This window comes from Talpa europaea, assembly GCF_964194135.1.
Source record: "Talpa europaea genome assembly, chromosome: X".
NCBI classification, from domain to species: Eukaryota; Metazoa; Chordata; class Mammalia; order Eulipotyphla; family Talpidae; genus Talpa; species Talpa europaea.
Genome location: NC_140081.1, coordinates 21128968 through 21155880, shown reverse-complemented (window position 1 = coordinate 21155880; position 26913 = coordinate 21128968). Strand labels below are relative to the sequence as shown.

At 37.2% G+C, this 26913-nt stretch overlaps 1 protein-coding gene across 1 annotated transcript; it reads left to right on the top strand.

Annotated features, from left to right (window-relative positions):
• Positions 1 to 220: 220 nt before the first annotated feature.
• TMEM47 (transmembrane protein 47) lies at positions 221 to 25679 on the top strand (the record flags this gene model as incomplete). Its single annotated transcript, XM_084259174.1, has 3 exons — positions 221 to 446; positions 15440 to 15580; positions 25501 to 25679. 3 exons carry the CDS (start codon positions 221 to 223, stop codon positions 25677 to 25679), a joined length of 546 nt encoding a protein of 181 aa, XP_084115300.1.
• Between the last annotated feature and the right edge of the window lie 1234 nt (positions 25680 to 26913).

Genomic DNA, 26913 nt, shown 5'->3' with positions numbered 1-26913 from the left:
GATCGGCTTGCTGCGGCTGCCAACGACCCCCACCCCGGCCGGCCGCCCCCGCTGACCCACCTGCGTGGAACGGCCGGCGGCGCGCGGAGCCTCGAGGGAGCGACTCCCGTGCTCCAGATCGGCCGCCTCCCTCCCGAGGAGGTCGGGTTCCCGGCTCTCCGGACCCGCCCGGCGTCCTGCTCTCGGCGGGGCGGGCCGGGCCGACTGCGGCGCCCGGGGCATGGCTTCGGCGGGCAGCGGCATGGAGGAGGTGCGCGTGTCGGTGCTGACCCCGCTGAAGCTGGTCGGGCTGGTGTGCATCTTCCTGGCGCTGTGCCTGGACCTGGGGGCCGTGCTGAGCCCGGCGTGGGTCACGGCCGACCACCAGTACTACCTGTCCCTGTGGGAGTCCTGCCGCAAGCCCGCCAGCCTGGACATCTGGCACTGCGAGTCCACGCTCAGCAGCGGTGAGGGCCCCCGCGCGCGCCCCCTGCCCCGCCGGCGCGCCCGCGCCCCGCGCCCCCCGCGCCCCGCGCCCCGGCCCGCGCTCCGCGACCCGGCCGCCTCCCGGGTCCCCGCCCCGCCCCGCCCGGCCCCCGAGCCCACGGCGACGTCCCGCGCCCTCTCCCGCCGCCCCTGGACAAAACTCGGGCTCTGGAGTAACACGTCGGCTATTTTCGGGAATTGTTATCGTTTAAGGCGAGAGCCATGTGGCTGTGTTTGAAATGCAAGGCTTTGCACACCCCCGTCAAAAATCAAGCCAAAACGCCCCAACTCCACCGGGACGCTGCGTGTGCTCTGCTCGCTCTCCCTGGTTCTCCCTCCGCTCTCGCAGAGGAATGTGCGGGAGTTTACCTCGCAGCGCCCACGTTTCTTTCTGCCTGTCCTAGTCCAATTCTCCGGGTTTCTCCAAAGAGTTCTGCTTTGGATTACATTTCCTTGCATTTTTGTGGGATGCGGAGAGTTGGGAGAGAGACAGGCTTAATTTCCTTTCCTTTTTTGGTGACACTCGTTGGTTGTGCGCTGCCCTTCTCCCCACTCCAGACACCTCCTCTCGCCTCTAGACCTTTCTTTTTTCACCGTGCAGCCACTCACGGATGCCGGGGAAAGTTGTGGCTTATTCAGCCAGCTATGGACGCTGCAAACGGATGGGGTGGGAGGTGGAGAAGTCGGTAGTCTGCGCTACCACACTCCGGGGCTTTACTCTCCCCTTGAGCCCCACTTGTTTCCCCTGTGCCCCAGTAACGCCCTTAACAGAAATCTGGCGACTTCCGATTTTTTTTTTTTTTGCTGCAAACCATGTTCCCTGCTAATCTTCATTGCTCAGCTGCTGGTGTTGGTGAGGAATAAAAGGGGGAGGATCTGCTCGTGATTTTACACATACGCGCGCGCACACACACGCACGCACCCCTGAGAAACTCATTAAATTCCTTCCTGACAGTTTCATGTCTTCTCTGGGACTATTTATAAACCTTTGCTGGAAACGTCTCAAGTTCCAACAAAGTTGAAAATGGCACTAAAACCCCCCCCCCCCCAAAAAAAATCTGATTTACTTTTATCCTTAGTTCTGGTTATGAGAGATTAATTTACTTGGTTAAGTTTCTTCCATAAATTTAATTTTCAGTTGACAAAAGGCTTTTCTTTGATATTACCTCCAAATTCCCATTGAAAGCTTTTGTCTTTGTTGTCTTTAATTCACTACGGAGGGTACTAGTTGGCAGCAGGAGGTCAACATTTACGTCTTTTAATTCTTCCAGGGTTGGTTGTTTACAACTAAAGATAAAATAAATTGGTAAAATGCCTTTCTGCTGTAACCAGGGGATCTAAATAAACTTTGGAGGAAATATCTTTTCTTTCCACTCTTCAATAGAAATGGAAATTTATGTAGGAATGTCAGCTTCAGCGCGTCTCCTTAGCAACATGAATCTTTTGCCCCCTTTTTTCTGTCTCCTGAAATAATAGCCCCCTGATTGCATAAAGACTTGTCAGAAAGGTTGGAGAAACCAGCTTCAATTCCCATTTTCTTTTCAGGCCCCTATCCTTTCTTTTGGCCAGGAATGTGGGGAATGGGGAGAAGCCAGCTCGAGTTTGTTGAGTGAGCAGTATGCAGTGTTTGCTAATCTTTCCTTAATTGCCTCCATACCCATTTATCTAAGCCTTTTTTTTCCCCTTCTAGGCTAGGTAATAGGGGGACACGAGCTTATGCAAATATAGTAGTAATGCGACTCAGCACAGTAAAAAATCAGAGGCAGGTACAGTTTCTGATTTCCCCCCTTCTAAACCCGTTATACTATTCTTTTGCTGAAACACATACCCTGGCATGTATTTCTGTTTGAGTTTCTGAAAATAAACTTTGGCTTTCTTTGCTTAAAATAATCGTTTTCATCCTAGAAAAAGTACAGTTTGTTAGCAGATACAGAGGGCGGGAATAGAGATGGTTTTGTTTGAGGCTATCTGGAACAAGTTCTTGACTTTCTCTAGGTAGTAGCTGTTCGTTTTTCCTCTCTAAAGTAGTGGGGGAGGTGCCAGAGGAGCAGAAATAAAATATAGAAAACTGCTCTATCACCGCACTTTACCAAATGTGCTTTCTTAAAGTGTTCCAGGGACTTGAAGCTTCTATCCTTCAACGTTTTGCAACTAAGTGGGGGGGAGGGTTGGGGGGAACTTGAATTGAAACCAGCGATGCTTTTCTTGCTTGTTCCAAAGAGCAGACAGCTTTTCTCATTCTGTTAGCTGTGTGGAGTAGCAGAAAGCAAGGGAGGGAAATGTCTTTTCTGAAGATTTTAAAAGATCCACTTCATTGTCTCTTGAAATGAATTACCTCGGGAGGAACCACTAAGGACAGTTTTACTGAAAGCCCTTCACCAGGATCTTCAGGGCTTAATTAAAAACCTTTTTCTTAATTAGAATTAAAACTGCCATGAAGAGGCAAGCTTGTATTTACAAAGGGAGATTTCAGGAATATTTCTTTTGACGACAATATGTTCTACTTAGGCCCAGTTTCTCTTGAAACTTTACTCATGGCCATTATTTTTAAAGCCGCATTTTAATTTTGGAACCAAGTATGTGTCCTTTGCTGCTTATAACCTGTTTTGGTTTTAAGTGAAAGCAGAACCCTGCCTTTTGTGTCCTGGTGTATTGAAGGTTGCGTCAGCACTTCTAGTAAGAACCAGTATTCCGGATGTCATTCAACCATAATGCTTTTCTACCATGTCCCAATTCAGTTGTGTGTGTGTGTGTGAGCGTGTGTGTGTGTGTGTGTGTGTGTGTGTGTGTTGGGGGGGCAGTCTAGGCATTCATCTTAATCTATAACTTTTCCAAAAAGACAGATGTGAAAACAGCATGTGAAATCAGCTAATTGGCTGGCTGTCATTTGTGGTGGATACAGGAAAATAAAACTAAACAAAAACACCCCACTAAAGTATGCTTGTTAGGAACTTTAGAATAGGTAGTCTCATGTGGCTGCTGGCCATAGAATTTCTTTCTAAGGATTGTTTTCCCTACTACTGATTTTGGCAGGCTTTTAATAAGTCTTAAATTTTATTTTAAGAACAATAGTAATGTTTTAGACTTTTGCCTAGTCACATTCAGTCCCGATACCTTTTTTTTTTTTTTTAAAGAGTATAGTTGTTAGGATTTCACAGCCATAGCAATGACAAGAGACTCCTTAGTGCAAATAAGATTACTCTAGTGTACACACAATGCTGATACCCAAGAGTCCACACTAAATGTGCTATATAACCTCTAGGGTGATCTTAGGTTTCTTCTTTAAAATTTATAAATATGGAGCTATTCCATATATAAAGCAGATTGCTTTTTTGATCTCTGTATGATTCACTGACTAAGCAAAAAGCAAAGACCTGCAGATGGCCAAAATGAGCACATTTTACTGAGAATGATTTGGGGATCTAACAAGTACTTTTATCCATCTTTTCATCCACAGATCTGGCTGTCTTTTCAATCCACAAAATACATGATCAGACAGTTAGTAGTGCCTATTTCAAGGAGTATTGTTAACATCATTGCTGCACTATCCTAAAAATAGCTGCACTGGCAATTTTGAAATGGCAGTGCACTATATGCTTATAACAGGTGAAAATTATTATTTTCCGTTGACAAGAGGTTCTTTTAAGAGTGCTTTATATGTTGCTTATTTTTTAACTTCAGTATAACAATACCCTTTAAAAGCCATTATAGGGAAGCCTGTCTTAGCTGGTACTTAAGATAAACTGAACTGCCTAAACACCTGCAAATCGTAGAAAATTTGAGACAGTGTGATTCTGAGATCAGACCTGTATCATCTGAGTATTTTGAATCCATACCTTAATTGGAAAACAGGATTTCATTGCTCCAGGGAAAGTTCAGCTTGTTGCTTGAAAATGAGTTGATACTGGTGCATGTTTACAAGTAACTCAGCAAGCCTGGAAGTCACTAGTTATAGCTTCTTCTGAAAAAGAACATAAAAAGAACAAATGCAGTTTTATTTAACCTCCACAGAGTAAATGGGTAGAAAGTGAACAAAGAAATAGCACTTAGCATTGAAACTTCTTTAATTAGTCAGAGAAACTCAAGTATAACTTATTCCAAGATCTTCATGGATTTTTTTTTTTTTTAGTATTTCTTAAGATTTTTCAAGTTCTCCAAATTAACTTTTACACAGGGCATTTTAATTTGTAGGCAATCTATTTCTTCTTTTGCCCACATTTATAGAAAGATTATACTCTCCAGGGAGCCATTTAGATCAGTTTTTGTCAGCTGGGGATTTGATGGGTGTGTGAAAAGCTTGGCCTTTCATAAAACATTTCAAAACAAAAAAACAAAAGCATATTTCAAGCAATAGATTTTGCCTGCTGTCAGGAATACATTTTAGGTATTTCCTCAAGTTCAATGTGCTAAGAGAGATCATAGCCTTATCCAGTGCTACAAGATACATTAGTGAAAAGGATTGTAGATGATTCAGTATAAGTCCCTGGAATATAGTACCTAAATACTACAACACACTTCTAATGAATAGTGTTCAAGTATAACATAATCCTGTAGGAGGGCAGAGTGATGTTGCGGAGAATATGTGTGGCTTTGGATTCTAATTGCCCTGAATGCCGTCACTTACCAGTCATAGGACCTCATGCAACTTAATGTCTTAAAATAATTTGTCTTGAAGAGTAAATACATGGAAGTACTTGCCCATTAGGGTTGTGCTTCCTTAGTTTATTATTTATTTATTTATTTATTTATTTATACAAGAACCGGGTACTGGCCAGATGTGTGGGAGGGTGAGAGGAGTCACCAGAGACAGAGCAAGGAACAGAACAGGCAGACTGAGGAAATTCACTGCTGAGGGGAGCAGCGGGTGAGACAGGTGAGGCCCGCTGTACCATGTGGGATTCTTGCCGGCCAGCCAGGATCGAACCTGCGCTGCAGAGGCTACGGGCAGCTTCACAGTGCAATGCTAAACCACCTATGCCACCAGGGAGGCCCTGCTTCCTTAGTTTATATTCAGAAAAACAATCCCAAAGTGATTTATTTTTTCAGTAATTGCTGAGGACTTTGCTCCCCATAAGTAGTAAACTTTCTTTGTGTTGAATAATGAAATAGGTTGTTAGTTCCAAATTTGAATTTTGATACGCATTACCTAGCTTCTGGTAGACTGATTACAAAACTGTTGTCTAGTAGCTATGTTTTTTTTGTTTGTTTGTTTGTTTGTTTGTTTGTTTTTTAGCACGATGACTACTCGGACATCTGTTATTCCCAGTTCATAGCAAACCTTCAAAGTAGGTAATATTAACCACATTATTATTAGAGACCAGGAATTTTGGTAAGTTTATTAAGTTCTTAATCAATGGTAGAGCTAGGGTTTTACCAAGAGTATTCTAGTTACTCATGCTAGGAAACAACCCCAAAAGTTCGCGGTGTGAAATAACAATCATTTTATTATACATATGACTTCTGTGGGTTAGGAATTCATATAGGACTTAATGAAGATGACTTGTCTCTGCTCCAGGATGTCTGGGGCCATAGCTGATAGGGACTTAAATAAGTAGAGATTGGAACATATTACATACATCGCAGGATCCTCTTCCAAATGATTGCATTCATGGTTTTGACACCTTGGTGGGAATGGCTGGAAGGCAGGGCTCAGCTGGAACAGGCCTTTCTAGCATTGTGGTTTCAGGATAACTGAACTTCTTACAGGATGAATCGTTTTCCTCAGAGCAGGAGGAGCCAGGCTTAGTTGGAACTAGCCTAGGAAATCACAAAGGCACCCTCAGTCCAGCTCAGATTCCAGGGACAACTGGATTTTATATCTAGGTGCTGCAACAAGGTCAGATTGTAAGAGCCTGTAGGATAAGAGATGCTGTTGGGCCACGTCGGCAGCATATAGTTTGACACCGGAGTCTAGCTGCAAATCTACAGTCTTTATTTTCTCCCAAGAACAAAAACAGCTGCATAGTTTATATAAAAATAAAATTTATTATTTAAAAAAAATTCTATTAAAAACTTGGAATCAGAATAGGTATGAATGTATACCCCTAAGTCATATATAGTGTTGTAAACTAACATTACCTCAATAAAAAATAATGAAATTAAAAAAATAATAATAAATTCACAAGTTACTAATTAAAAAAGCAACTTTGAATTGATTATATAATGTTTGGCTAGGATGAAAACTTACGCTCAGCCAGCACATGGGTTTAATGATTGGTCACTTGTATGGGCAGTTACCTTGGAATTGGGATCAGGTGAACTCAAAAACCTGCCCTGTCCTCAGAGAACATTTTTCCCTCTATATAGCACCTTAGGTAGTTGTGGTTTACAGTCTCAAATGCCCAAGGCTCAAGCTGATATTGTAATCTTCTATTTATGTGTAAAAATAGCCTTTTTTAAAGAAAGCTTTGAGTGACTCTGATGATATCCTTTGTACATGAACACTGAAACATTAAAATTCTGGACAGAAGCCATATTTTATGATGCTAGAAAGATAGAATTGCAATTGTTTTTTTGCTTGTTTTTTTCTTTATTTTAAAAACATAATTCTTCTCCTTATAATTACCCATATATTAAATGCAGAATCTAGATTTAATGCAGAGTAGAAAGGATTATTATAGTAATCCTGCACAGTTGCTGGAAGTTTCTTGATCAAATCAATATGAATTTCATTAGATCAACTTACTGCATTATGGTTTTATTAAATAAGGTAAAGTTACTAAGAGTTAAATCTTACCAGTCTTTTCTAGGTATTGGATCATTTGATTAAAAATTAGACAAGGACACCTTTCCTTACCCTTTTTGCCTCTCTATTTGTGTTGGATTTTGAGACACTAGTAGATCATCAATTTTCTATTGTATTATAGTCTTGGCTTTGGCACCAAAGCCAAAATGAGGCCTCCATGGTTCCCAAGAACCAGGAAAAACATCTAGGAGACCTAGATTTGTGTTTATTAATTTGTGTTTATTATGAGATTTAAAATGTTAGCTTAATGACTGGTATGTCTGGATAATGTCACAAATATTGATAACTATCTTTTCAAAATGTATGTTTATAGGTAAAACAATGTTTAAAAATAGAAGCTGGGGCCCCTACTTAAAAAGGCATACGCACAAAAAAATTAAAACTTTCATCTAAGGGGTTTTTATTGTTGTAATATTTTAAGTCCCCTAAGCCAATGTTCATCAAAATGTGGCTTTCACACTTTGTGAATGAAACCTGCAGACTGTTCCTTGCACCACTGGGTGACTTAAAGAGAAATGACCTCTCCCCTCTTTTCTACCTTCTCACATATACCCAAGGAGTTAACTTCCAGGGAAACATAGTCATTTATTTCCTAGGAGGAAGTAAGCATTATCTGGTACAAAGTCAACCAGTCAGTCTGTGTACTAGGCACTGTGCCAGGTGTTGAGAGTAAGGTGAATAAGTTTCTTTTAAAACAGATTAATGAAAAAATATAAATATACAGAATGTTCTAAAGGAAAAAAATGTAAGTTCAATTTCTGTAGGAGGGTAAAACAAGGAATCTCATCTAAAGAAACTTGCTAACAGGGAACTTGCAGGGACACTAGTTTGCCAATTTTACCCTTCATATTTTCTACCAGGATGTCAATACTAATCATGGGTGACTGCTTTGGCTGTCTACTCATTGATTATTGTTAGCTACCCTAAACCCATCACACAAATGTTTTAGTTTCTGAAAGGCCTGTCATCTACTCCTAGTCCTGGTGTAGGTTTACTTTTGCTTTTCCAAATAATCACACATTACTAATTGTTACCTTCTTAGATTTTTCCCAAAAATTGGAGGAAAAGCAATGGTCAATGTTAACAAACTGATTACAGCTTTATGGAAATACAATTAGAAATTACTGTTGAGAAATATCTTTTAGATCCGTTACTCACCATCAAATGCTAATGAAAGCTGTCTGTATAGTACATGGTAGGAAACAGCAGTCCTTAGCAGTGATGTGTTTCTTTTGTCTAACAGTGAAACATTATGTAGTAGTGGGGCTCTTTATTTAACACAATATGCAATGGTTTTATTTAGGGGAAAAACATCCCATGTTATGGTATTTAGATGATGAATTGCATTTCCGCCAAATTTCCCACTCTAGAATTTTGTGAAATAGCTAAAATTTCACCTGTATGTTAAAGGAAAAATGATACATATTTTTCTAACATCAACACAGAACAACTCAAAAGCTTGAACAAAACCATCATAGATTGAATGTTAGTAACCTGTCTGGCACTTTTGGACAAATGGAATTTTCCAAAGTTTTGGCAAAATTGACCTGCACTTTGGTTGTTAGAGCTGTTGCATCATTTATTTAGATGATTGCCTGGGGTCATTTTCTTGCTTAAAATCAGGTTGGTGATGTACTTTGAGCACATTTTTTAATCCATGGGTAGGCCAGAAGAGTAGGTCTGTAAAATTGTTTCCAGCTTGGTTAACATGGGTAGTATCCAAAGTAGGTATTTCTCTTAATCATCCACTTCACTTTGTGCAGCACAGTGCAAATAGGGTCTTTGTTTTTTTTTTTTTTTATTTTATAAACAGACACATAGTTGTTTGCTTTAAGTATTTGCACATGAAGAATGTTGTTTTTGATATTAGTTGTTTGAAAAAAGAGGTGGTCATTTTAATCACTGAAATTAGAATTCTTCTTTTGGCTGTCTTTGTGTCTATGGCTCACAGAGTGGTGGAAAATTAATGCAACACTGACGGATTTAGGTCAGGATGCAACTTAGCCAAGAAAACAAAGTTTAAACTCTCTCAGTAATGGTTTCATTTTTCCACTTCATTTGCCACATGCTGACTACCTTAAAAAGTCAAGTATATCATTTGATACTTCAGGAAATATTTCAGCTGTTAAGTCTATAGTTACCTTCCTTTTACATAAAACAACAGTAACACTTTGGTTCATTTTTCATATATGAGGTTATTATAGCCTTTCTATCCAAATTCAGAAAGACCTAGTTTTACTCTCAGAAAATTATTTTTAAAAATCATTTATTTTAATTGGGTTAACATTAGGATTCTCCCCGTCAGGTATCACTGTCATAGGGTAGCTGCCACCAAATCACCCACCATACTCCTTTATGCTTCCTTTCCTCTTTGTTGCTACTCTACCCCCTGCCCCCCAAACAAATTCTTACTTAATATTTAATAAAATAATTCAAAGCCATAATTTCTGACAAAGTGAGCTAGTCAGGGAAAGACATGGTCTTCAGTGAAAAGATGGACATCGTGGGGAGGGAGTGTAGATTTGAAATGTTATCCTATAGTTGAGCTTTATTTCGCTTACACAAGTATAAACCATTCTAATATTTCCAGTTCCTGATGAGACAAGGAATTGGCAATACTGAGGTAGCGTTCTTGAGTTCTCATCAATATAACTAAAATAAAGGTAAATGTTTGATAATAAACACATCCTCCAAGTAAATAAATGTGTTTGGAAGAACTGAATACTTGCTGGGTATGAATGAGAATGACCCAGTTCATGGGTGGATTTAGAGAGAAATTTGGGTTCACTTAGGAGTAGCTGTGTAAAATGATAGGTAAGAGTACTCTTCTAGGTTGAATTGTGAATAATTTTGATTGAGTTTATGGATATCATTTTGATTAATATAGTTTTGGAGAAATCAAAGTTGAAAATATAAGTGCCTCTCTGGTAAATCTGAATGTGATTATACAAGTTATTAAAAAGCAATATTTTAATTTGTGATGAGAATTACAGAAAAGTGAGATTCATGCATTAAGGCATTAGAATACATTTAGGAAAATACTACCCACCCAAAACAGTGGGAGTCGAATTTATAAGGTTAAAAATTTGTTTCTTCATTGCTTTTTAATTATATCTGATTTTGTAGAAGAAGAAGCAATTGTGTGCTCAGGGATTTACATACAGTAGAAGTAATCTCAGCATATAAACATACATACAGAGGTAAATAAATTAACCTGTTTTTGACAAGTTGGTTTTGAAATTGGATAGGTAGAAGAAAACCATTAGACATTCTTGTGGTGCATTGACCTTGGCTCAAAATTGTGGAAAATGTATCATTATGCAGATTTTTGCCTTTCCTGAAATCGGAAGTAAATTTTGACCATGAAATCCCTAAGGGGATGTGAATTCTTCAATATGGCAGTTATAATATGGCCCACAGAATTTTCATAATGCAGTGGCAATTTCAGACTAGTCTCATATATTAGACTGCTAAAGTAAGTCAGCACAATTCTGCAGAATACTAAAGCATTTATAGACATTGGAAACTGACACCAGCTAATAAAAATACCTTGAAAGAGGACTTGAATTTAGTTCCTGAGATGCATGTTAATGTTGGACTTGCGTATGACATAAGGACTGCCCAATTTTTGTTCTAGAACTGCAGGGAAACTATAACATACATATTTGCATTCCTGTCAGTCCCACCCACCCCCTTTTTTCCCCCTTTTTTCTTAGGGGAAGCACTAGTACAGGAGCAAATAGTTTAACTTGAGCCTCAGCTTCCATAGGTACAGTTTCAACACCTCCAGTGTGTCACTCTCAATTTTGCCAAAATCCTTGTAAATAGAACTAGACTCCTGGTATGTCATCCTGATTTATAGGTCCAGAACTTTCTACCATGCTCATTGAGCCCTTACCCCTCACCAGTTTATGGACCAAGGAGTTATATTATTTTCTCATAACTGATTATCACTTGTTCTCTTGGTCTTAGAAACCAAACTCAAATTTCAAGTTAGCTGGCTTGATATTGAACAATGATCACTTTTAATTGTGCAGAGCACTGCGATTTGTAAAGCAGCACCATGGCCACTGATGTTCTGCAGAGCTGGTTTGTATTCACTTTTCTACTACAGTGTCAGTGCATCATTTATAGAAATGTGCAAATCTAATGCAAAGTAATAAATCTAGGACTCTTAACACTCCATCTGACTAAATACTGTGAGGACTATAACTAGGGAACAAAAATTGATACAGAATTATCCAATTATGAGAATTCAAAATATATATATATTTTTTTTAAGAAGCAAGATTGAAAATTCAGAATTTTATGACATTTTAATTTATTTTATAAATACTGAATATGGGATAGCAAGTATTCACAGCATGCAAATTTTCTAATGGAAAAACAATGTAGAGACAATTTTTCTAGTCATTTATTATACTACAGCAGAATTCTCGAAGTCCTATAAAAAGATATATATATGTATATAAAAATATATATAAAGAGATATATGTCTCTCTTTTTAAATCTACATTTGGTAGATAAGTACATTTCTATCTGTGTAAACATAGAGCCCAACCCATTATTTTATTGGTTGTTGGTAGGTATCTATAAGAGTATTTTTCACATTTTTTTTAGTCCCCATATCCTAGTCTTGTTAAGTAAGAGAAAATAGTAACAGGCCAGTTTACACAGTCCCTGACCTAAGTTCACCTCTAAGGCAGGTCCTAATATTTAGCTGCTTAGTGAAAGAGTCACAACACCACAACCACTGTCCTCAGATATAAAATGTCTAGTGCTGACCCTTGAAAAGTGCCCCAAGCCTCCTTAACCATAGCAGCCTCATCTAACCGCTTTATTATTAGCCTCCTGAATCGAGTTTGGTCAGCAAGTTAAAACTTTGATCCTGGGCAACACACCTGAGTGAATCACTGCAAATGGTTGTGACAGCAATTCCAAAACTTGACACCATCCACCAGAGAGAAGAAACAGCCTCAATACTTCAGTCAAAGCCCCAGCTTCTGGCCCGGATAGTGGCAGACATGGCCTATTTCTGCTCTTCTCTTGGATAATAAAATGTTTTTTCTATATCAGCAGGTCTATCTATGGTTGTGGACCAAAGAGAAGGAAAGTAGAATAACACAACGGTGGTGATACTGGCAACTCTTTTTTGACTTTATGTGTAATGCATCTTTTCATTAGCCACTTCAGTACTAAAAATAAATCTAGGCTGACTATTTAGAAGAAAATCAGAACTAGTTGTGTTAATCTACTTTTTAGAACTATTTGCTGTAAGAGGTTCCCTTCTTAATTAGGTTCTAGTCCCTTTTGATAACTTATTCTCCTGGAGGCATCTATTGCATTTATTGGTTTTCCATATGAAATACAGTATTATTATGTTAAGGAAACTTGGCAGTATGTGAGATTAGGATTGCTTGCAGTTTGCTTTTGCACTATTGGAATAAGCATCACTTTGCACTCCTGTATTACTCATTTGTGAAGTGGACTTCATTGTGAAATTATTAAGAGGCCGTTACTTAGATAAATGTTTAACATTTGAAAATTATATATAAAGTATAGACCAGTGGTCACCAGTCTACAGGTGAAGGGTCAAAACCAGCCCACCACTTGTTTTTGTATATAAAGTATTACTGGGACACAGACATATTCATTCATTTACATATTGTCTATGGCTGTTTTCACATACATAGCAGAGTTGAGTAGCTGCAAGAGTCCATAACCCTCAAAGACAAATATTTACTATCTTATTCTTTACAGGGAAATTTTACCAGGCTTATGTTTTTATCTATTTTAGCTTATCTTTATGCAAATAAACACATTTTAGCTATTCTTTGAGGATGTTTAGAGAAAAGTGACTGAAATTAATTGCTGTTTTATTTTGGGTTGGAAGTGGGAATAGTTGTGTAGAATTTTGTGCATATTTGCAAAAGAGCTTATTAGGAAAAAGCAATCTTTTGTATTTTGATTTTAAGATTTTAAAAAATGTATGACTAGTTGTATGCACCTGATTTCAATAAAATTGATACTTAATATATTCTTATTAAATAATTTAGAGGAAGTTGCTAAAAGTAATCATCATTTTGTAAAAGGAAGACTCCAGCTAGAAAGTTTTCAGTACAGGCTCTCTTAAACTCTCCAGGAACTGGATGGATGGCTGGATAGATTTTATTGTGTTCTTTGTACTCCAGACACTTTGATACAATGAAAATCTAATTATTCAGAAATTTCAACTATCAAGTTTTCAGAAGGATTTCTGTTATGTTAAAGTTAAATATAATTGTGCTATGTACAAACTTTTTCAAAGAAATTTAGAGACTTCCAAATGTAGGGATTCTTTTTTTGGTTTTATAATTCAAAACAGCATACTGCTATGAAATAAAGCAGCCATAGTGTGGCTATCCTTTTAAACTCTAGTTGAAAGCCGGATATACTTTTGTTTGAAAAGTTTTAAGGCTTTGTTACAAATAGACAACATAAAAAAACACTCTTCAATGTCTTGTGATTTTTTTTTTTTTTTAAGAAGTGTGGATTTGTTCTGTTTTTTCCATTGTTTGTTTCCTGATTGCAGTGCAAATTCCAGTTCAGTGCCAGTTATTCATGCAGAATTTATTAGGGCGGAGAGGATGTGGAAGAGGGATATACAAGCATAAATAAAAGAAGAAAAATTTAGGGTATTGTAGATCTTTTCACTCGTCCCTTATCCTACAGTGGCAAAGAGTATACTTTGGAAGCTTTCTGGAGGGATAATTTCAGAGAGTAACATCAAAATGTCATGAGTTCCTGACTTTGGATCGAAATAATTGCAGTATTAAAATCTATGTTCATTTCTTGCATATATGTTAAAGAGGGGGCTAGAAGATGCAGCCTGTGTCTTCCAGTCAACCATCACTGAAAAATGATCTCCATGGTATTTTCTGTGATGCTTTGTAAGCTGCACAGTATTTCCGTTATTTGCTTTGCTTCTGAGAGAGCATTCTAATACTCTTCTTCTGGAGTGGAAACTGGGTAATTTTTTTGTCATATTCTTTTTACATCTTTATTTTATCAGAAATGACAAGTATATTTCAGAGAGGTTTCTGGTTCACTAAGGGTGTGGGAGCCATTTAAAGTGTCTATGTACAGAGGCTGGCACATAGTGGTCAGTATATGCTTGCTGTTTCTGTGTATGAATGAAAAAAAGGGGCCAAACAGCCTTTTAGAGTTCATTCTGGCTCTCTGTGGAAGTAAATAAAACAGTAAGACTAGAATGAAATGAAAGCGAGGAGGGAAAAAAAAAACAGCACCAAATCCTCCTGATACCAGTTTCCTGGGGGAATTTTTCTAGTGATGAGGAAAGGCAGAAAGGCACGTCAAAATTTAGGGGATTAGGGGGCCTCCCTGGTAGCACAAGGGGTTAAGCACAGCACTGTGAAGCTCTATGCAGCCTCTGCAGCAGGAGTGCAGCAGACCTCTCCTGTCTCTCCTGCTGCTCCCCTCAGTAGTGTATTTCAGTAGATTCACCTGTTCTGTTCCCCACTCTGTCTCTGGTGAATCCTGTCACTCCACCGCACCCCTGGCCTGCACCCCAGTTCTTGTATTTATAAATAAATAAATACTAAAAAAATACTTAGGGGATTAGGACAGCAGTGAACAAAAGAATGCATGGTTACCACACACAGTAACATGAATGAATACCAGAGACATAAAAGCCACATACACAAGGGTTGATTTATATAAAGTTTAAGACCTGACAAAACTCATCAATAGTGATAGATGTTCCTCAGTAGCCTGGGTGGGAAGGAGCCCAAGGGAACCTTCAGATTGATGGAAATACTCTATGTTCTTAATCTGGATGGTGGTTACATGAGTGTATTATATATATATTTACCTGCAACAGGTAAATGTATTTATATATATATATATATAAATTCATCAAGTACAACACTTTATATACTTAAGATCTGTGAACTTAATAACTCAATGGAAAATTAAATAATAGTCATGAAAATAGGTAAGAGTGTCCTTGGAAGAAAAGCATGGCAAACTTTCTGCTAAGTTTAGCATTGGAGACTTTTCTGAATGACATTTACAGTAATTTTTGTTGCAAAACATTTCAAATCCCAAAGGATGCTTAGCTTGTGGTAAAATCCCTTGTATTTAGTTGCAGCAAGGTGAAGGCTGCTGAGCATAGTTCGGTTGATACTTTGAGGACTTACTGCTTAAAAGCAATGCCCTTTTTCTTTCCAGATTGGCAGATTGCTACTTTGGCTTTACTCTTGGGCGGTGCCGCCATCATTCTCATTGCATTCCTGGTGGGGTTGATTTCTATCTGCGTGGGATCTCGAAGGCGCTTCTACAGACCTGTTGCTGTCATGCTTTTTGCAGCAGGTAAATATATTCATTACTTTCAAACTGGTATTAAAGTTTCATGAGCCTTTCTACTCTTTTCCCTTCTCATGCAGAAGCAGTATGTGGTTACTGCATTACATACAAATTGAGACCCATTTGTTATATTTTAAGGTAAATTGGCTAAAGGTTTATCATATCACTTTTCAGTGTGGTAAGCATTTCTCAGAACACAGTGGCAATTTCTAAACTTCTAACTAAAACATGAGTAAAGAATTGTTCTAGGGCTGTCAACTTTGGATTTGCAGCAGATGTATTTACCAACTGTATTTGTTCACATCTAGTTTGCCCCATCCCCTTCTTTTACTGCTCCATTGGTGATCTGAAAGCAACATTTTTTCCTGAAATTAACTGAAAAAAAATTCAATGTTTGTATCATCGAAAGGTATAAAATAAGTCTGTTTGGCAATAAACGTAGTTAATATTGAAAAATGATATATAACTTGAACCATTAGAGAATTCAATTGTATAATATCATTTGTATATTTATCAATTTAAAAGGTAAAAATGTAAGTTTTACTAAAAGCTATGGAGCTATTTAGAAAAGGGGCTTAAATACTAAAAGCCCAGTGCATTATTTTATGTGTTTAATTTTCATTTATAAGATTATCCTTGAATATATTCTCTTTGACACAAACTGAAATATTCTTATGGTGCCTTCCATTTTCCCTGTCAGTCATATCTGATTTGAAGACTGCAAAAGAAGCCCCTGTGACTGTCAATAATAAAGATACTGACAGAACCATCTAGACTGTTAGATGGATTTTTTAAAGCTGTTTAAAGATGGGAATAGATGAAACTTCTCAATGTTGTAGTTTGAGCTAAAAATACAAAATCAGAAGTGTTCTGCTGCCCCCTGCTGTTTGTGTTCATTTTATACCCAGGAAGACAGGTCAGAATGTAGGTGTCTTAACAAATGTCCACAACGTAAAACAAACAAACAAACAAAAAAAAGACCCTAAGGGCTGAGAGAATCTGAAAGTATATTTAATTGCAATGTCTTAAGTGATTTGCTCAAGTAGTTTCTGGCTTACCTGGGGCTTGGAGGCTACTTAAACTATTTACCAGATCCTTCATTCATTCATCCAATTGTTTATTGGGTGCCTATTAAAGACTGAACATTGTAAGACACTGTAAAACTAATTAGCACCACAGATGCATTCTAATAGAATAGGAAACACTACTATAAAACATATTTTGAAGTCTTAGGTAGTGACTATAACATTATTTTGTTGATTTCACATGTCATAAAAGGTCTCTGTCATGAATCAGTACAACATGAAGATTGCCATGATTTTTCTCTAGTTTTTTTTGTTGTTGTTCATGCATGTACCATGGCTCTTTTTTCTTTTTTTAGAATGATTTAATTTAGATAGCTATAATATGTTTGTCTTTGCAGTTAAGATTCGTTAACAGAGATTAGATAATAATTATTAGATGTTTTCAATATTTTTTTCTGAAATTATATACCAAGTTTTTAAACTGAAATTGTGTTTTGAATAAATTTTATAACACTCCGATATTTCTTATTTTAGGAAGGTATAGTTATTTTGGACATTTTTTCCAAGTCTCCAGAATTATTGTATACCTAATTACTAGCCCATGTAGCCTTTAACTTACTGCATAATAGCATCTGCAAATTTATAAAGAAATCCATTGTTTCTAGCAACTGTTTTAAACATGCTTAGAAAAATAACTGGAAGTTTCTTGGTTTTTCTTAAGAAGATAAATGTGTTTTTGCAAGTATAATAAAATTTGTGAAAATAAGTAGTGGCTATAACAAAAAACATAAAAGAACATCAGTTAAAGGTGAATGGGCTTGGTCAAAATAAAGATTTTGCTTTGATTCTAGCTGCTGCAAATATTAGTAAGTTGTAAAATAATGAAAGGAATCCCTACAGCAATATTCATATGGTGTTATTCTGCCTGCTGAGTCCTAAAATGAACATTATGCTGCTACTTTTAAAAAATATACATGTGCTGAGAGTTAATTTTACTCACTCTCATTGGACATGGATGTTTACAGAACCTTTTTCAAAAAAAAATAGTGTTAATTTTGCATATAAACAAGATAAAACCTGTTTATTTGAAACATTTCATAAAAAGATTGCTGTCTTGTATCTACAGAAGTCATTAAAGAGTTACCTGTAGCTGATTTCTGGAAAAGATTCTCATTACACATGATAATCTATTATTGATTTGGGTATAACATTAACAAAGTTGTAAAATCTGTCTACTTTGAAACAATACTAAGTAAAGTTATGGTTGTTTCTTTTGCTAACTTTGTAAATACACAGTTGAGTGGTTAGCTTGTCTCACTTGTAATTCAGTTTAGTGATTCTTTATAAATGAGTATTTGGGAAAATTTCCCCTTTTTACTCACCTTGGTCAAACTTGAAAATGATCTGCATTTCCTCTCTCTTAAAATACTTTCTCCAAATTACATCAAGTCTGACATTCACACACATAGAATATATCTATCTCAATGAAAAAATATCCTTTGTTATACTGAGACTTGTCAAAACAGACATGGCACTGACACATGGAAATGTCTCCACCCAGGACTGCATAATTAATTCAGTACCATGTACTCTACCTGGCACACTGAGGCATTCAATAAATATATGATGAATGAATGATGGAAAATGACTAAGGCATGTGGCTTATAATCTGATGGGAGATAACAGGCATGCCAGCAGCTAGCTAACTGTAGTTCATGTTCTTTAGTTTTTTTTTCCCCATGGGTGCCCAGTTCAGTCTTTTTTTTTTTTTATCACTTCTCTGCAATTTATGAAGAGATGAGTTTCATGTGACCCCAAAGCCAAGACCAAAACAGCCCAAAAAGTAATTTAGGCTATTGCAGTATGCAACTATACTAGGTCAATGTTAGACAACATATACTCTAAGGGTCTTTACTAAAAGCTGATGATTAAGTCTTTTAAAGAATTTAAAGGTTTTTTTATCTTCTATTTTTCTCTGAGCTTGTTGGGTGGGTGTGTTACCTGCTTGAATAGTTGCTAGAAGATCTAAGAGCTAACCATCACTGTAGCCCTTCCAAAACATTGTCCTATGTCCTACAACACTCACTCAGTGGTCCAGTCATCTATAGAATAATAATAATCAGTTATTAACTGAGCACTTAACTTGTATAACAATATTGGACACTTAACCACAGAACTTCAGATTCCATATAACTGTTCTTTGCCTATAACAGTTTATAGTATCATTGCCAATAATTAAATTAGGTATTTATTTTCCTCATATTATCAATGAAAAAATAGACTCAGAAAAGTTCCCAGGGTTATTAAGCAGGTAGTAAGTTTTGAAATCTAGGTTTAAATTCAGGTCATCCCTCTGACTTGAGAACACAAGTCAGGATTCATGAGTCATCTCTACTTGGGTATGTTTAACTTACAGAAAAATAAGAGCAGAATCAGCCTTAAATTTTGCATTCAGTGGCCTACTGTACTGCAGTTAGAATCCACCCTGTAACACCAGCTACTCCTTCTCTTGGGAGCAACAGCTAAAGGAAATCAACAACTTGAGATGCCCTATATACTACAAACTGATCAGTGCAGCATGGCTGAACCATAGCGCATCATGAAAAGCTGCCTATGTGTCCAGTACAGTTTGCTACAGCATGTTGCTTCTTGAGTAACCCACAGTGACAGATAATGTAGGATGAGATTCTGACAACTGGCATCTGATTATCAGTAAAGACAGTGAAATTAGAGGGGTACATCTCTGTGCATCCTCTTATATTGTCTGGATTCACATGTCTCTTTATTTCCCGCTGGGACTTAGAAAGATTCTTTCCTTTTTTTCTCGAAGGTCCTTGACACAAATTGCAGAAAATTCTTAAATCTCTTCTAATTCAGATTTTTTTTTTAAAGAACAGGCTCCTTACTAATTGTATCATTAAAGATGTTTCCTTTCAGTTGTATCTGCAAAATGCCTTCGATAAATGTTTGTTTATGCAGAACGGTGACATTTTTTTTCAGCATCCTGCAATTACTTTCCATCTCTGAGCTTTCTGTGATTAGAGGTTTGTGTTTTACCATCTCCCTCACTATTTTAAAAGTCACCATGAGATGGTTTTGACAGGAAAATCAATGTCCAACTTAGATCTCAAGCTAAAAAGGAGTTCTTCTATTCACAGATCTTCAAATTCCAAGTTACTGTCCATGTATCATTATCAGACTCCTTTGGCTAGGACAATTTATAGTATCACTGCCGATACTTAATTTTGTGTGTACTACTATTTTTAGGAATTTTAGCTTAAATTTATAAAAAGAAAAGTTGATAGCTTCATATTAATCCTTCATCAGCATATATTTCTATTCTCCAAGTTATCATTTCCTGATGTGAGTAAATTCAATATTTAGAGACTTTACTGATAAATTCTATCAATTCTGTCTTTAAATTATCTTCTAAGTCTATAGCACCTTCTTTTCATATGCCAGCAGAATTACCTTAGGTTAGGATACAGCTGTTCCTCAAGTGGAACACAGTTCCTAAATTTGATCTTCTCCTACCCTGTTTTATTTTTCTGTGCTAACATCTGACTTTAAATGTCTTTGTAACTTCTTCCTTAGAATCCAGTTGTTTGGTTTTTCTTTTTCAGTCTTTACATTCGCTGGCTTCTCTTTCCCACTGACATCACCTCAGTCATCATTGTGCACAGGTATTCATGTACTGACTGACTTCTTAGGGTTCTGGTCTCCTGACCATTTAGTCAGTCTTAGACACAAATACATGAGGTGGAGTTTTGAAATACAAGCCTGTCTCATCAGTTGTCCTTTTGGTTTCTCCAGAGCCGGAACTTGAGACATGGAATCAAAGTGCAAGTACTTAATCTGGGAGGTAATAGAAGGGGTATGAAAAGAGAGACTGAGCAGGGAAGGCAGCCAATAAAGAATACATTATCATGCCAGTTGTCACTGTAAGCAGCTAGTGCTTAATCTTCCTGGAAAAAAAATTGAAAGCCAATGTACACAGCTCAGAGTTATCTCACTGGAAGGATTAGGAAACTGGGGTATTTATAAACCAAATTCTGAGAGTCATTGGTAAGGGCTGTTGGGGAGACAGCAGTGTTTCCCAAAACATCAGCCCTGCTCCACAGCCAGAAGTAGCTTTAGTGGAAGGGAAAAATTCAGGTAAAGAAAAGTTTGCCAACAAACTTTTGTATAACAACAAGCAGAACTCAAGCTGACATGTACTAGAGTGTTGGGCATAAGAGTATATGGTTAGGACACGAAAGGCATCTACAAATTAAAAGAAACTCTGAGATGTCTCCCTATAGAAAGCACGGTCTATTATTTTTATGGCAATGGTAACTCTTTTATAGTCTCAACCAAACTTCTTCCTGTGAATGTGTCCTTCATTCCACCCATGTGAATCTTTTATAGCACGCCTCTAAATTCTGTGCAAACTGCCTAGAGATCTTTTCATCGTTCTCTACTGAGAAGGCTAATTCATCTGTCATGAACCAGTTCAGATGGTGCTTCACCTTTTTTCTAGGCCAGATTTGTGCTTGGAATAGCGTAGAGCTCAGTAAACAGGTGATGAATGAATTGTAAGTGAGCCTAACTCTACTGCTACAGTAGATCATACCCATTTGTAATTACATGTGTCTCTCCATCACAGAGTATGAAATATCAAAAGGCAAGAGCCATACCCTATCTTAATCCTTTCACTTAGAACACAGTGAGTTCCGATGTCATTTGAAATATTGATATATTCCCATAGAAGAAAGTACTGAATATTTCAATCCTAAAAAATATTGACATAAAGAAACCTAGAAATAACACAGAAATTAGTACCACTGAGTTCTTTTCATGCTTCTATCCACACAATTTCATGGTTGGTAAAGTTTTGTTGCCTCTTTTCAAAAAGTGGGGAAGCAGAATAAAATGAATCTCAGGTTCTCTTGAAATTCTGAAATGCTATACAACTTTTTTTTTTTTTTTTTTTTTTTTTTTAATACAAGCACTGGGCACAGTCAGAAGCGCGGGAGGGTGAGAGAATTCACCAGAGTCAGAGCGGGGAGCAGAACAGGCAGAAGGACCGAAGTACACTGCTGAGGGGAGCAGCGGGCGGCAAGAGAGGTCTGCGCGCCATGTGGGACCCTCCTCCGGTGGCCGGGGGGTAGCCGGGGATCGAACTGGCGCTGCAGAGGCTGACGGGCAGCTTCGCAACCCAGAGCTCAACCGCTGTGCCACCGGGGAGGCCCTGAAATGCTATACAACTTTATCTATGTTGCCTCGGAGGTAGAGCATAGAGAATACCATAGGTAGCATCTATAATGTTTCATTGATAGGTGGGAAAATAGAAATATATAGATTTGTCGTCTTGTTTCTTTTTTTGTTTGTTTCCTGCATAACTAAAAGCAAGGAGGGCCTCCCCAGTGGTGCAGTGATTGAGCGCTGGGCTGCGAAGCTGCCTGCAGCCTCTGCAGCACCGGTTCGATCCCCAGCCGCCAGTGAGGGACCCACATGGCGCTCAGACCTCTCCTGCCGCGCCTGCTGCTCCCCTCAGCAGTGTCCTCCATCTGTCTGCCTGTTCTGCTCCCCGCTCTGGCTCTGGTGGATTCTCTCACTCTCCCGTGCTTCTAACTGTACCCAGTTCTTGTATAAATAAATAAATAAATATTTTTAAAAAACTATAAAAAAAAAGCAAGGAGGCATTTTTGCCTGCATCTATGCATTTTTTTAGAATGAAAAATTATTTACAAATGTGGGATTATTTTTTTTCCTTCAATTTTGCCATTACATGCATTTTTCTCCATGATTCCAAAGAAAGTAAACTAATTCAGAGGCATGAAGTGTTTTAGGGTAATTTTTATCTGGCTACCACCACAATAAAGGTTTATTTCTAAGAAAGCTGTTTAGGAGAATATGCCAGTGGAGTCTACTGGAGTTGTTTTTCTGTCAGAGGGAAATTATATTGTATCATGCCGTGGAAGCCAAATATTTGCTGAATAAAACAGAGTGAAATGACTAGTAAAGCAGTCTAGATAAGCATCATTTTATAGATTGGCTGGTTCACAATAAAAAACAGTATAATCCATTTAGCATATAATACAGATCAGCTACTACTTGTCTGTTCATACTCCTTGCAGTTGTCCGTCATGCTTAGGATAAAATCCACACCCATCTCATGGGCATCCATAGATAGGCACCTGGCTGACTTTTCCATCTCATCTCATGCCACTTCTGTCCTTACGCTGTGTACTGTAATCACAACAAGCTTACTGATGTGCCAATATACCCAGTCTGTTCCTATCGCAGGAGTTTTGCCCTCCCTGTGCCTTCTACCTCCTATGCTCCTAACCCACCGTATCAACCTGTCTGTACCCCTCCTGTTGTTAGTTTTGTTTTCAAATGATTTATTCTCAGAGACACCTTTTTCAGTCTCAACCTAAAAGAGTAGCCTGCATCTCTTCATCTTGTTCTCTTATATTTTCATATCTCTTACAATATCAGCTGTTTCATTTGCTGATGGATTTTCTGTCCTGAGGGTAGCGTGTTTTGTCACCAATACCTTAAACTGTATCACTTTGGACACATTCAGATAGTTACTGGGTAAATTAACTTACTGAATGAATATGTCGATTACTATTCTTAATGCAGACTGATATTTCAAACATATCCTGGCAGGATCAGTCATGATTTGACTAGTGACCAAGAGTATAAAGACCTAAGGAGAAATGCCTTTTTTAAAAAATACTTATTTAGTAACTTGTAATTTTTTTCCCTGTTATTTCATGATTAATAGTAATTGACTGACTATTTCTTAGTTTTAAGACTTTTAAAACATTGAAAGTACCCCTTTCCTCAATAAGCTGATTTTTTTTAATTAATATATATTTAGTACTTATTAGTTGGAAATATATGAAGTATGGGCTATATAACAACAACTTAAAGCAACTTAGCAACAACTTAAAGCAACAACTTAAAATCTTTTTGGAGATTTTTCAACTATAAACAAGTTATGATTTCTACTTTGGATCTTGATACATTTTCCTCTTATGGGTCTGTTCATTGGCTCTCAGTAGCAATGTGCAAATACAGCAGGCCAGTGAAAGCCCATAGTAATTGAACTAATTAGCAAAAATGCCTGGAATTTTCTGATTTCAGAGAGGTCATTTGACATCTCCCCCCTTGACAGAGCCTTACAGAAGTTACCGTTTAGAGGAATTGTGCCTTCTGAATTTTCTTTTGTTCTTCAGTTTTATGACAGAGATAGAGCACTATTATGTAGACTTTCTAGGAACATTAATCATATTAATAAAAATGATCTTTTATAGATACTGCAAATAGATGAGAGTAGGTTTTACAGCACAAAATTCTAGTTTAATTAAACACATTGTCCATCCTATTGCTTTTAAAACATTAATAAAATTTTATTAAAATTTATTCTTGTCTTTTGTTCCTTAATTGTTCACATCATTTTGTGACACTTTAGGAATTTACAGATTTTTCCTTAAGATGAGTTAAATAATAGATGAATTTCCTATATCAGGGGTTGACAAACTTTTTTATAAAGGGCCAGACAGTAAATACTTCTGACTTTGTGGTCCACATTGGGATTTCTCTTGTAGTTACTCAAGCCTACCATTGTAGTGCAGTCAGAATATAAATGAATGAGCCTGGCTGTGCTCTAATGAAACCTTTTTTCAAAACAGGCAGTAAGACCAGATTTGGTAGTTTGTCTGCTACTCCCTGTCACATTACTGCACCCCGTATTTTTCAGGAAGATTGTTTCTTGAGGGTAGAAACTGTCATATAGTAGAGAATGATGCAGATGCATCTCATAAATTTAAATCAATTTAAATATAATAGAAATTATATCATAGTTGAGTCAATAGGAAGTTATGATTTTGAATGGAAGACATCTCTTGTGTAATCCAGTGTAATCCCATACAAAATATCCACATGATAAATAGCACTTTAATTTTAGATATTAAAAAGCCCTTCCTTTTCCTGATTAATTGGTTTGTCTTATTTTATTAGATGCGAATGATCACATTTCCCCTTTAGCCCTGACTGAGAGCTAAGATCTAACTTAGAACTAAGAGCTACATTTTGTGCTGTACTATAGTAGCTGTCACTAGCTTTCTTCTTTAGTACTGTAATCTCCTGTGCCTCCATTGACTTAACTCTTTTTTGAAAGTAAGTAATAAATATATAAATGCCATGTATATCTAACTAAAAGGACATAATTGGGTGTGGCTTCTTGACAAAGATGACTTTTGATACCCCTTTTAATGATAGGGAAAGACCAAATGAGGAAAAGGATGAAATAGTGATTTTTTGTTTTTTTTTTTTATCAGAGTAATATAAGCAAAGACGTCAGGTGGGACTTATTAAAATACTGGTCTGAGTTAGATGGTGTAGGGAAGCAACGAGAAGTAAAGCATGTTTTGAATCTCAGGCTGACCAGTTTCTTCAATACAAATGAATCCGAATGCTTTAATCACTGAAGAGCATGAGTAAATGACAATAGTTTTAGATGGTATTTGGAGTCACTATTCTTGGGGTACTATTGACAGGTTTTGCACAGTAGAGCAGTTTTAGTTTAATAAGTTCTACTTGCTATAATAGTGATAATTATATGTGTGTTTATAAAGTAAGTCATCATTTTGTGTGCTAAGATTATTATGTTGTATAAATTATTTTACCAAACTATTATACTGATTTTCTAGCTATAGAGTAATTCTTATTGTGAAATGTTAAAGAAGAAATATTAATATTTTTAAATGTGTCATCTAGAATAAACATTGCTTCAACTTTTTTGACTTTTATATTTATTTGATTAAAAAGTAATTTTCACTTGTGTGTATTTATATATTATTTTATTTCCTGTAACATTTTTCTAATTTTGCTTTGCTTTTCTTTCAGTTGTTTTACAGGTTTGCAGTCTGGTCCTTTACCCAATCAAGTTCATTGAAACTGTGAGCTTGAAAATTTACCATGAGTTCAATTGGGGTTATGGTCTGGCCTGGGGTGCAACTATATTTTCATTTGGGGGTGCCATCCTTTATTGCCTGAACCCTAAGAACTATGAAGACTACTACTAGAACCAGTAGTCTCATATTGAAAAGGAAACAACCATCCAACAAAAGAATTACGTCTGCATCTTTTCTAACTCACTGTTTTCTAAAACACTTGTGGAGCATAAAGCAGTTTGCTCAGTTGATTTTAATATCTTTTGCCTTTTGGCTGTCAACATCATAACCAGCTTTTACATCCATTTTAGGGACCTGCACAAATAAAGAGAGCTGATTAGACATAGGCAAATGCTGCCAACTTCCAATATGTTTGTGTCATTTTTCTTGACAAGTGAAGGGTCTGTATGACAGCAACCATTGTGAGAAACTAGTTGGAATGAGAAATGCCTGAATCTCCTATTGCCTTCAGGGGAGCAGCTGGCATAAGCAACATTTAGAGGTTCCTTTGTGCTGACAAGGATTCCACTGTCAGAGGCTTATTGCTGCTTATCCCAACCCAACCAACAACTACATTGGCTGTTGGTTGTTTACTTGTGTGATCTCTTGGAAAGTGAACTGCCCTTCAGCATCTAATGGGAGTTCTGAATGTAACTGGTTAATGGTACATATTTTACCTTCAAGAATACTTATTTGAACGGGAGGTTATGCTTTGCCAATCAGCATCTCCCTGGGAAGGGAGTCAAGATGTGGAGACATGTGCTTTTCATTATGTGGTTAGAAATTGTCTCAGCCATATCTAGAATGAGGAAAAATTGAGTTTCTACTTCCCCTGGGGCAACTAGAAAGAAATATGCATGAGTTGCATTTGTCCTAAGTACCCTTTAAATCATTTAGCAAATATTACAGCAAACAATTGTGCATATGTAACAAGCTTAAATATTTTTATAGAAGGTGAACCATTAGTATAAATTGTTATAAGTTGTTTCCTAGCCCTATACATGCATTTGCCTATTCACATAAAACTAATATTTGCGCTAGTGAAGTGATTTGAACACTAATCTTGTACACGTTGTTAAGAGACTTAGACTGGTATTCACACTTACCGTACAAAAGTACATATCCTTTAAAGCTTTGCTCTGTGTTCTCTACTGTTTCACTGGACAGTTTTAATAGAATTGCATAAGAAGAAAAATTGAAATGATGTTAATCTGAAAATTAATGATTCTTCTGTAAGCACTGTAGGTCAAAAGAGAGTAGCAGTTAGGATGATGATTTTGTTTAAAATTCATTAAATAGAAAGCTGCTTTTTTTTCCCCAAGTATTTTAGATATCTTCATTAAAAAAATAAAGGAATATAGTGATA